The following is a 10,678-nucleotide window of genomic DNA, read 5'->3' as shown; positions in this document are numbered from 1 at the left end:
ATAGACGTGACGCCATTTTATGTCGGTTGCCGACGAACGATCCTTTCACTGAATTTAGCCGATTCCGTTTCGCCGAAAGTCGTTTGATCAATCATTCATTCATCAACCATCCGCTATCGCCGTCCAAACAGCGTGTTAAGTACGCAGACACGGTCGCCGGTGATGCACTGCTCCTGCTGCTGCTGAACCGCTGCTGTTTGTCGTCCCCAGCCGCCGCCTATTTAGGTTGTTTTCCGGCAATTTAGCGTGAAAACGATTCATCTCAATGGCCGCCAACAATTATTTTGGGTTCACACACGGCGGTACTCAATATGCGTAAGTTTGTAATACAGCTCCGGTAGCCTGAGTAATTCGCTACCTCCTATTGCCAAACCGCCGTTTTCGTAATTGCCATAATGCATTGCGCGCTAGGTTATAATAATAATAATAACAATTATCGTAACCGCGCACGAGGTCGTTATAAAAATTTGTTATTTTTTACTGTACTAGTATGCTACTCTAATAGTAAATACTAGTTGTTACTTTTCGCTCGTTGGTGTTAAATTTATATATGACGTGGAGCGAAAATAATTTCTACTACCAACGATTTTGAGGGTTACGTTCTTTTTAGTTTTTATGTAGAATTTAACTAAAAAAATATTTTATTGTGTACTGACGTCTGTGACACGTGTGACATAATAATTGCGTTTCCTAATAAAACGCTCTTTTTCCTTTTTATTGTTATGGTGTTGTTTACTTTTCTTTGTCATATTTTGTGCTATTTACTGTTTATCATAACTCTTCTTACCATGTTCATCCCTGTATCTGTGATTTTTTGCCTATTTTTATTGTGTTCAAAATACCTATTACACTGTAAATTTTAGATTTTAATTAAGTATTTTGTCATTGGTTGTTAATCATTGATGAATTGTGATAATTAAGGTCACTACCATGATGTCTATGCCTTTTGATCAAATTTGCAGCTACCTCTAACTTTGTCTGTCTATTGGTTTACTTTTTTAGTCTTGCAAAGACTAGAAAGCCATATGGTTTAATACATTATTTTCGACTAATTTCTTTATTTTTTGGATAGTAGGAGCTTCAATATTTGAGGGGCTTACTGCAACGTACTTTAGATAGCAAATATTGATAACTACTTCCTGTTTTGTATTTAAATATTTAATAATTCAACTAGCCTTCTAATATAAACATTGTTTTAGTACTGCGACTGGTTATCAGCCTCCACCACAAGCTGGATATGCTGTACCACCAGCTACCTATACAACTCCAAGAGCTGCTGCAACTGCATATGATGTAGCATCCTATCAAACAGCTGCGGCGACACAATCTGCTTATGGTATTAATTTTAAGTATTAATGAAATACAAATTTGATACATACAGAATTTTAAATTTAAGACATGTATTTTTATTTTTTTATCTATAAAAGTCTTTAATTTCATGTTTTTATTACTATAAGCAGGGCTGTGAATTTGTAGGAAAGTGCATTTTTTTGGTGATTGTGAAATGAGCTTTGTCAGTACATAATTTAAATTATGTAACAACACAAATCCATTTATTAAACTTATTATTTTGCAATTTTTTATGTTTTTAATTTATAGTTTATTTTTTTGGCTGTTTAAGTAATATTTTCTTTTTTAGTTAATTTTTAATTAATTTCTGTCAATTAACATATGCAAAATTTAAAAATATTTTAGGTGAATAGCATTATTAAAAAATAATCAACTTTAAGTGTATTTTATACTATAATTTTTAGCATTTTAAATGCTTTTTTCTAAGGTTTTTTTTAGTGCATTAAATTCACAGCCCTACTTTAGTTATGTATTTTCATATATGACTTTTTCAAATTATGGTTGGTAGTTAAATTAAATTTAGTTAGTGGTAATTTACAATATATTGATGTTTTATCATCATATTTGATAATCAACTAACTACTAACATAAATAATTGCTTAGACCATTTGTCAACATTTGATTATATTTTGGAACTTCAAAATGATCTATATTATAATTTGTAATGAAAAATTTATTTTTCAATGGCCAAAAATAATAATGAATCTGAACTGAAAATAAATAATATTTAACAGTCATTGTTATATAGTACAAATAAATAATATATACCTAAATATGATAAATGACATAATATAAAACAATATTTAAATAATTTCAAAACTTGGATATTTTATGGTACAATGTTTAACACATCCCAATTATCTCACAGACTGACTATCAATTAAGCTCTGTAACATCTTAAAATGTTGTAGATTTTGAAGTAAAATATTTGTTACATAAATTGTTATTTAATACTTTTTATAATTTCAATTTAATAAATTTACCTATCTATTTATGTTTTAGCAAAAGCAGCTTACAATAGTGCAGCATATGACACTAGACAAAACGCTTATGCACAACAAGCCTACCCCACTCAACCACAATATGCACCATACCAAGTAAGCCATTTTATTATTAATTTAAAATTATTTAAGTTATTGTAATGGCGTGAATTGGCAGTATTTATATTTTATTATACTAAATACTTTCATATCTTAAGATATGTCATATTATTTTTGTTTTGTATTATCACCTACCAGTCCTACTACTTTTATAACTGTTTTTGATAACTTCCTATAATTTTTAATGATAATATTTTGGTTTTCGACAGATGTGTTCAAAAGTAGTCTGTTTTTATTCTTTGATATGTTATACCATGTTACATGTTATACTAAATATGTTTTAATGAAATTATTAATAATTGAGATACAATAGGCTATGATACTCTAACATATTGTATTTCAAATAATCTTTGGTCAATTTATGTGGTAATGCTTCTTAATATTGAATGTTATAGTCGCGGCAACAAAAAATGAGCGTTGGTACCGCGACCCGTTGTTTTTACCCACTCTTACAACCAAAGATTCACAACATAGCGCAACTGTCGTGCTGCTACACGCTGTACCTACTGTATTGTATTTGAAAAGTGAGCGGTAACAATTGTAACCGTCAAGTTACAAATGGTGTCCCTCAGGCTGCAGGAATTCAAACTATAACATCCCAGACCCTCTCTTGTAATGATATGTTTAGGAGGGGGGATTTATATTATACCAGCCACCTTCTATAGTACATTTTTTTCCTGGTCTATCGTTTACACACCCTGTTGTCGTAAACACATATTTCGTGCGCACCGTGTTATAGTCATTGAATATCGTAGTACGTTTGTTTTAAAACTTAAAGATGTCGTTTAAAGATTGTGATACTCATAGTCAGAGTAAAAAAATCATTTTTAGTGTTAATAATTTTATTAAAATGTGTTCGGAAAAAAAAGATTTGGATTCAGATTTTTTTAAAAGCGCACAAAAAATTGCTGCTCAGGCTTGTGGTATTTCGTATATAACTGTGCGGCGTATATGTACGGAGGCAAAAAAATCTTCAGTGGATAGTGATGAAGAAGTGCAATTTCAATCACCTCGTAAATTGTACAAACGTGCAAAGAAATGCTCCGAGATGGACGATTTCAATGCTGATGTAGTCCGACGGATTATACACGGATTTTATCAAAGAAATGAATATCCGACTGCTTTTTCAATTTTAAGCGAAATTAAAAAAAAATTATCACATTATGAAGGATGTGTCCGGTCGGTCAGAAATTTGTTAAAAAATTTAAAATTTACGTTTAAGAAATGCAATAATGGCCGCAAAATGCTTATGGAGCGAAACGATATAGTCACTTTACGATGTAAATTTTTACGTACAATGTGTACACTCAGACAGAATGAAGATACCCGACCTGTGGTTTACCTAGATGAAACCTGGGTAAACCAAAATCATTCAATTTTATTTGGCAGAATAATGAAGAAACTGAGGGATTTAAAATGCCAACCGGCAAACGAGGTCGCCTAATAATTACTCACGCTGGATCATCGCGTTTCGGGTTCATAGAGGGATCAAAATTAGTTTTTAAATGCCAAGCTGGAAATTCTACTGACTATCATTCGTCTATGAATTTAGATGTGTTTAAACAATGATATGTAGATATGCTAAAACTACTTCCCAAACCATGCGTAATCGTTATGGATAATGCACCCTATCATTCTATGTTGGTAAACAATTACCCAAAATGTAATGCTCGAAAAGCTGAGGTGCAGGAATGGCTGAAAAATCAAAATATTAGTTTATCACCTTTGGAAACTCTAGCTGAACTACGTGAACGTGTGAATTTGTTAAAACCGACATTTAAAAGGTACGAGCTAGATGAAATAGCAAGTTCAATGGGCCATGAAGTATTACGACTGCCACCGTACCATTGTCAGTATAACCCCATTGAACTTATATGGGCTCAAGTAAAAGGCAAAGTGGCAACAAATAATTCAACATTTAAAATGGTGGACGTCAAAAGACTCACGAAGCATTGGATTTGGTATCCAAGAGTGACTGGGAAAAATGCGTTAAACATGCTGAGACAATCCAGGATGAAGATTATTAGGAGATACTAATGGACAGTGTATTAGAGCCGCTTATTATAACTTTTCAAACTGACGACAGTGATTTTGGCAATGACGAGGACAGTGAAGATGACATTCAAACACTTATTTAAAAATTGCTATTTTACTATAATATACTTGTCTTTTATTATTTTTTCCGTTGTAAATATTTTTTAATTGTTTGTATGATAAAATGTAAAATAAATTGATAACCAATAAAAAAAATCCTATAATTTAAAAAATAAAATAATACCTATATAAGTTATTTGATATTTTTTAAAAAAAAAGCGGGCTTTTTGTTTCAAAGATTAATAACCACTACTAATAAACTGCCGCTAGGTGCATGACGGTCATCGCTCATTTTTCGTTGCCGCAACTAATAATTTTATTGCTTTTTCAAATTTGTCATAAAATTTTGTTCGAGGCATTAATAAAATAAAGCACAAATACAATGTTTTATAATGTAAGATTATAGTACCATTTTCTTTAATTTTATACTAAGTATATTTGTTATTTTGTGATGAAATTAAAATATTTGAATATTATGATAAATAATATTGGCTTAATCTTTTCTGAATGAATGAATTTATTTTGAATATAAGTTATCCAATTTTTTAAAATAACATGTTTTTAATTACTAGCATAATAATTATGTGTATATTGATATGAAATGTTTTTTTAATTTATGAAACTAAATATTAATGATGAAAAAAATAAAAGTATGAAGATCAATGATTTATAACATTGGCTTAATCTTTTCTGAAATGTTATTTGAAGTAATTTTAAATTTGTATAAGACTGTTTATAAAATTGCATGCTAAATTGAAATTCAATTTATTATTTCACCAATTAAAGGTGGTTAGTTCTGTAATTTTTATGATGAAAAAAAATTGAATATGACTATTATGATTAATATAATGGCTTAATCTTTTCTGAAAAATATTCTTGATTTAAATAATAATCTAATATGTAACTGCTAGAATTTGTTTATAGTTATCAATAAATTGCAGTTTAGGATTTTAAATTGAAAAAATAGAGAATGTATATTCTTATGGTTATTAAAATGGCTCAGTTGTATTAAATTATTATAAATATATTTATTACCCAGTTGACTGGCTCATGAATATATATTATATATCTACCTATATTATGTTTCCTATAATTTTAAAGACTATTGTCTGTTTTTAATTTTAGGCAGTTACTACATATACAACGGGAGTTGTTCCAAAGAAACAATGTCAAGCTAATGCAGCTGCATATGCTACTAGTTCGGCCATGCAACAAAAAGTCACTTATCCAATCCAGTCAGCAGCTGTCACTCCTAATCAGACTACAAATAAAGGTTGGTTTCAATATATTCTATTATGTTAACTATGTTAACTATTTTTATTGAATTTCTACTTATAAAAACATATTAAAATCTGTAAATAATTTTTCATTTAGGGAAGTATTTTAAATGAAATCCAATAACATTGATCATGTAAAAATGAAAAGACTGTATATTTAGTATTTGGTTTATTCTTTAGATTTATAGGAATTAATCAATTAAAAAGTATATATACATATTTCTGTTATTTTCTTTTTTTCTATTGGTTTGGTACCATATAAAGTCATTAAATTCAAACTTATTTATTATTAATTTATTAAGTATTAATAAATTTAATCGTTTAAAAATTAAAATTATAAATAAATGTTCTCATACTAATTTATATTACTGTCTGCAAGCCCCTTTGGTTCAAACAACTTGTTTTCCTTTACCAATTAGTGAATTCCTCATTTAATTAACAATATATTTTTATAGCACCAGCCGTACCAGGATATGAAGCTGTTTATTCTAATACAAATTTTCCAACTCAAAATCAAAATCAAGTACGACCTAATAATGCACAAAAAAGACAGAATTGGTTTAAAAAAAGTACTACTGGTTTTTCTGGAGGTGCTAAAGGTGGCAATAGGATAGGATTCGCAAGTCGATCTCAAGAAATTCATTATTGCGAAGTCTGCCGTATTAGTTGTGCTGGAACTCAAGTAATTAATAACATTAACTTATTATGAAATATTAATAATTTAATATATTATTTAATAATTTATTAAATTTATTGCCTATAGACATATAAAGAACATCTTGATGGTCAAAAACATAAAAAACGTGAAGCAAATTCAAAGTTATCTACTGTAAATGTCAACAAACCTTCAAACAATCCGGCCACAAAAGTGTTCCACTGTGATCTCTGCGATATTTCTTGTACAGGTGCTGATTCATATGCAGCACATTTAAGGGGTTCTAAACATCAGAAAGTAAGTTTTTGCATGAAATAATATTTATAGAAAGCAAATCAATAATTTTATAATGATTTCATACTACTAACCTCCCAGCTCTCTTAATTCAATTGAAATTAAGAGGATGCCAGCGTAGTATTTGTTGTCTCTCCCTAACCCCCCACATGCAACATAGCAAATTTTATGTTCACAAAAATGACTATAACCATATTAATTTCTCAAATTAGTGTAGTGACCTATTATATAATTTAAAGTTAAGAACATTATCTATGGCATCTCTTAGGCGTTTTATTATATTTTTATTTTAAAATTGTAAATTTTTTATACATCTTAAAAAACTCATTACTTGCTTTAAAATATAAAAATATAATAAAATGCCTATGAGATGCCCTAGATAATGTTCTTAACATTAAATTTTATAATAGGTCATTTCACTCTAATTTGAGAAATTAATATGGTTATAGTCATTTTTGTGAACGTAAAATTTGCTATGTTGCACGTGGGTTAGAGAGAGAGCAAATACTACGCTGGCATCCTCTTAAATAAAATGTATCTAAAATGCTTGAAATTAATTATTCATTTGTAAATTATATTTAATAAAGTTCATATATAAAATGATGATAAAAATACTATACCCAGCTCTCTGAAGTTATATGTTGAGTTTAATTTCTGATTATCATTACTTAGATACTTAAATGCTTTATTTAAATTATAATAATTAATTTTATGTTTATATTAACAACTGCTTATATTTTCATAGAACTTGCAATAATTATAATTATACTTGCAATAAGAATTTATTTACTTAACTAAATTATAATCTTAATGATGATATGATTTTTCTATACCCAGCTCTCTGAAAAAAAATAATGTGGAGAAATTAATCTGAAGTTTATATTTAGTTAAAAGAGATGTATTCAATTTTTATTACATGCTTTTTTAATATTATAAAACCAATATTTCATTAAAATTATATGATGATATTTATTCTATACCCAGCTCTCTGAAAATAAAAAATAATGTAGAGAGAGATTAATCTGAATTTTTTTATAGAACTGTATTCAATTTTTATTACTTGCTTTGCTAATATTATAAGACAATATTTTATTAAATTATATGATGATATTTATTCTATACCCAGCTCTCTGAAAAGATTTAAATGTTGAGTTTTGTTTTTCTGATAGTTAATACTTATTAATATTTAAAGAAGAGCATTAATGTAATTGACACAGTGATCAATATGTTTGGTATTTTTCTTTTTTTGAGAATGTCAATTAGATGTATTATCTACTTATGTATAATTATATTTTAATTTTGGCATTATATTAAGTTATTTGTTTTAATGATATAAAAATAACAAATTTATAAATGTTAAGTATTTGTTTTATTTTACAATATCTTTGTGATGACATTATTATCCTATAACCCAGCTCTCTGAAATTAATTTGTTGAAATAATGATCTGAAAGTTGAAAAAAAAACATTCTCTGTACCTGTTACATTATATTTTATGATGATACAATTATTCTATACCCAGCTCTCTGAAGAGAACAGTGTTGATAAATAATATCTGATAAAAATATTTTTATTAACTATTTATAAATTAAGAATGTATAAGTAAATATTCAAAAACATGTTTTTAATTTTTAATTTATTCCAGGTTTATAACTTGCATACAAAACTTGGTAAACCAATTCCACCACCAAACACTGAAACTGTAGTTGTTTCAAAAACTGCAACACCTAAAGTGAATTTTATTGCAGGTACGCACATTTGTTTCTATTACTTTTATATAGCATAATATATTAACTATAAAATACATATGATTATTTCAAAGTTTTTTTAAATTAAAAAAAAAAATAATAATTTTTAGCTGGCAAATTAGGAACAGTTATTCCAAAAATGGAAGCTAATGTTTCCCCTGTCGTTACTGTTAAAACTGAAGCTAAAAGTCCACCTCCTGTAGTAACTCCTATTATAACTGGAGAAACTGATGTTTTATTAGTTGGAATGGAATACATAGAAGAAATTAAAGATGAAACAGGTATGTTTTAAAAGTTTATTACAAACAGTTCTAAATATTATATATATATATATATTAAACTTGATACTTCTAACATTTGTTGATCATATATGCTAAACCTTATTTAATATTATTTAGGTAAAATGGTGAGTTTCAACTGTAAATTGTGTGAATGCAAGTTTAATGATCCCAATGCTAAAGAAATGCATATGAAGGGTCGTAGACATAGACTTTCTTACAAGAAAAAAGTGGATCCTAGTTTAATAGTCGAATTAAAACCAAGTTGGTTTGAAGCTCGTAGAATGCAAAAAGACAAACAACATGATGGTCCTAGAGTAAGAGAAGACAGGTAATTGTATACTTGTATAAATTTCATTAATAAGCAATGTATATTGTATACCTATATGATGATCTAAATAGATGACGAGTCTGAATTTAAATTTTAAACCATAAAAACATGTTTTTTGTTTTTTATCAATGAAATTTAATTTAATTGAAGTCATTAATAATGTTTCTGATGAGTTAAAAATACATTGAATTATTTTCTCGTATAGTTTTGTTATGTTTTGTACAAATAGTATGTGTAAACTATTTTATGTATGATGATCTAATTAGATGACGAGTCTGAATTTAAATTTTATACTATATGAAACATGTTTTTTGTTTCTTATAGATGAAATTTAATTTAATTGAAGTCATATTAATCTTGCTGATGAGTTAAACATACATTGAATTATTTACTTGTTAAGTTTTATATATGTTTTGTACAAATAGTATGTGTATATTATTTTATGTATGATGATTATTTAGATGACGAGTCTGAATTGAAATTTCAGATCCTAAAGAACATGTTTTTTGTTTCTTATGGACACGATTTTTTTCATTTGAAGTCATTATTTCACTGATTATAAAATATTAATAAATATATATTATTATTAAGAAAAAATACTAATTAAAATTTAATGAACTCTTTAGGTCTAACTTTTGGGCCGATCGTTTTATGGATATGGAAGATAGATTTTCATGGGAAGATCGACGACGCTATCAAGAAGAAGTTGAGTATTATGATTGGTATAGGTCTTTAGGACCCAGAAATATGAGTATGGGGCCACCTCCACTTTTGGTCCTCCAGCATGATTGGTGCTCGACCACCTCCTCCTCATATGGTTTTGTAATTAGTATTATTAGTATAAGTTAATAATTGTAAAATAATGGATTATTAATAAAATGGTTGTTAATATATGAATTTTGGAATGGGAATGAGACCTCAAATACATAATTAATGCGTCGTTATGATACTGTTGATGACAAACATATTATGGCTAAGCACTCTAGTCTTTTCCCCAAGCAAAATTCTTTAAAAACTCTACAAAAAGCTATTTCAGACACAGAAAAAGCACTAAAACTCGCTGCTGAAGAATTAGTAAAAACTGGTGAGTGTTTTTGAAATATTAAAGTTGTTGATTAAATAATGATTTTTCATTATTGATTTAATAGTTCCAGAAGTAGTTGTCCCAGTCACAGTTCCAGAACCAGAAGTTGCAGAAAGTACAGAAGTAAAAAAAGAACAAACAAAAAAGACGACAGCAGCTAAAGAAGATGGCCGTGATGGCTCAATGTGAGTTAATCATGCAAATTTACATTTAAAATATATGTTATGACAATTTTATGTATAGGTTTACTTTTACTACTGAAAAGGATGATACTAAAATAACAAAAAAGATGACTGGTTCTATGCGTGTTGGAGCACTGTCAAAAGGATTGTTATTAGTTAATGAAAATGAGGTGGACTTGGTAATCATATGTTCAGTACCACCAACTGTAGCATTGTTAAACTCTGTTGTTGCAATTTTACCAGAGAAGTTGAAGGTATTTAACTTCTTAAATAACTACTGTAATAG

General features: G+C 28.1%; 1 protein-coding gene across 1 annotated transcript in view; it reads left to right on the top strand.

Annotated features, from left to right (window-relative positions):
* Nucleotides 1–10,678, top strand: part of LOC113552672 (zinc finger RNA-binding protein-like) — a 28,103-nt gene continuing 17,425 nt past the window's right edge. The window contains 15 exon segments of the mRNA XM_028188592.1: nt 1–315; nt 1,200–1,336; nt 2,353–2,447; nt 5,670–5,817; nt 6,277–6,503; nt 6,585–6,773; nt 8,415–8,517; nt 8,628–8,798; nt 8,916–9,126; nt 9,753–9,902; nt 9,904–9,943; nt 10,019–10,055; nt 10,058–10,210; nt 10,275–10,395; nt 10,454–10,671. Coding sequence (XP_028044393.1) covers nt 266–315; nt 1,200–1,336; nt 2,353–2,447; nt 5,670–5,817; nt 6,277–6,503; nt 6,585–6,773; nt 8,415–8,517; nt 8,628–8,798; nt 8,916–9,126; nt 9,753–9,902; nt 9,904–9,943; nt 10,019–10,055; nt 10,058–10,210; nt 10,275–10,395; nt 10,454–10,671 — 2,050 coding nt within the window. The 5' untranslated portion in view covers nt 1–265.

The sequence above is a fragment of the Rhopalosiphum maidis genome, chromosome 2 (genome assembly GCF_003676215.2).
Source record: "Rhopalosiphum maidis isolate BTI-1 chromosome 2, ASM367621v3, whole genome shotgun sequence".
NCBI lineage: Eukaryota > Metazoa > Arthropoda > Insecta > Hemiptera > Aphididae > Rhopalosiphum > Rhopalosiphum maidis.
The sequence above is the reverse complement of the archived record's forward strand: the minus strand, read 5'-3'. Positions and strand labels throughout refer to the sequence as shown.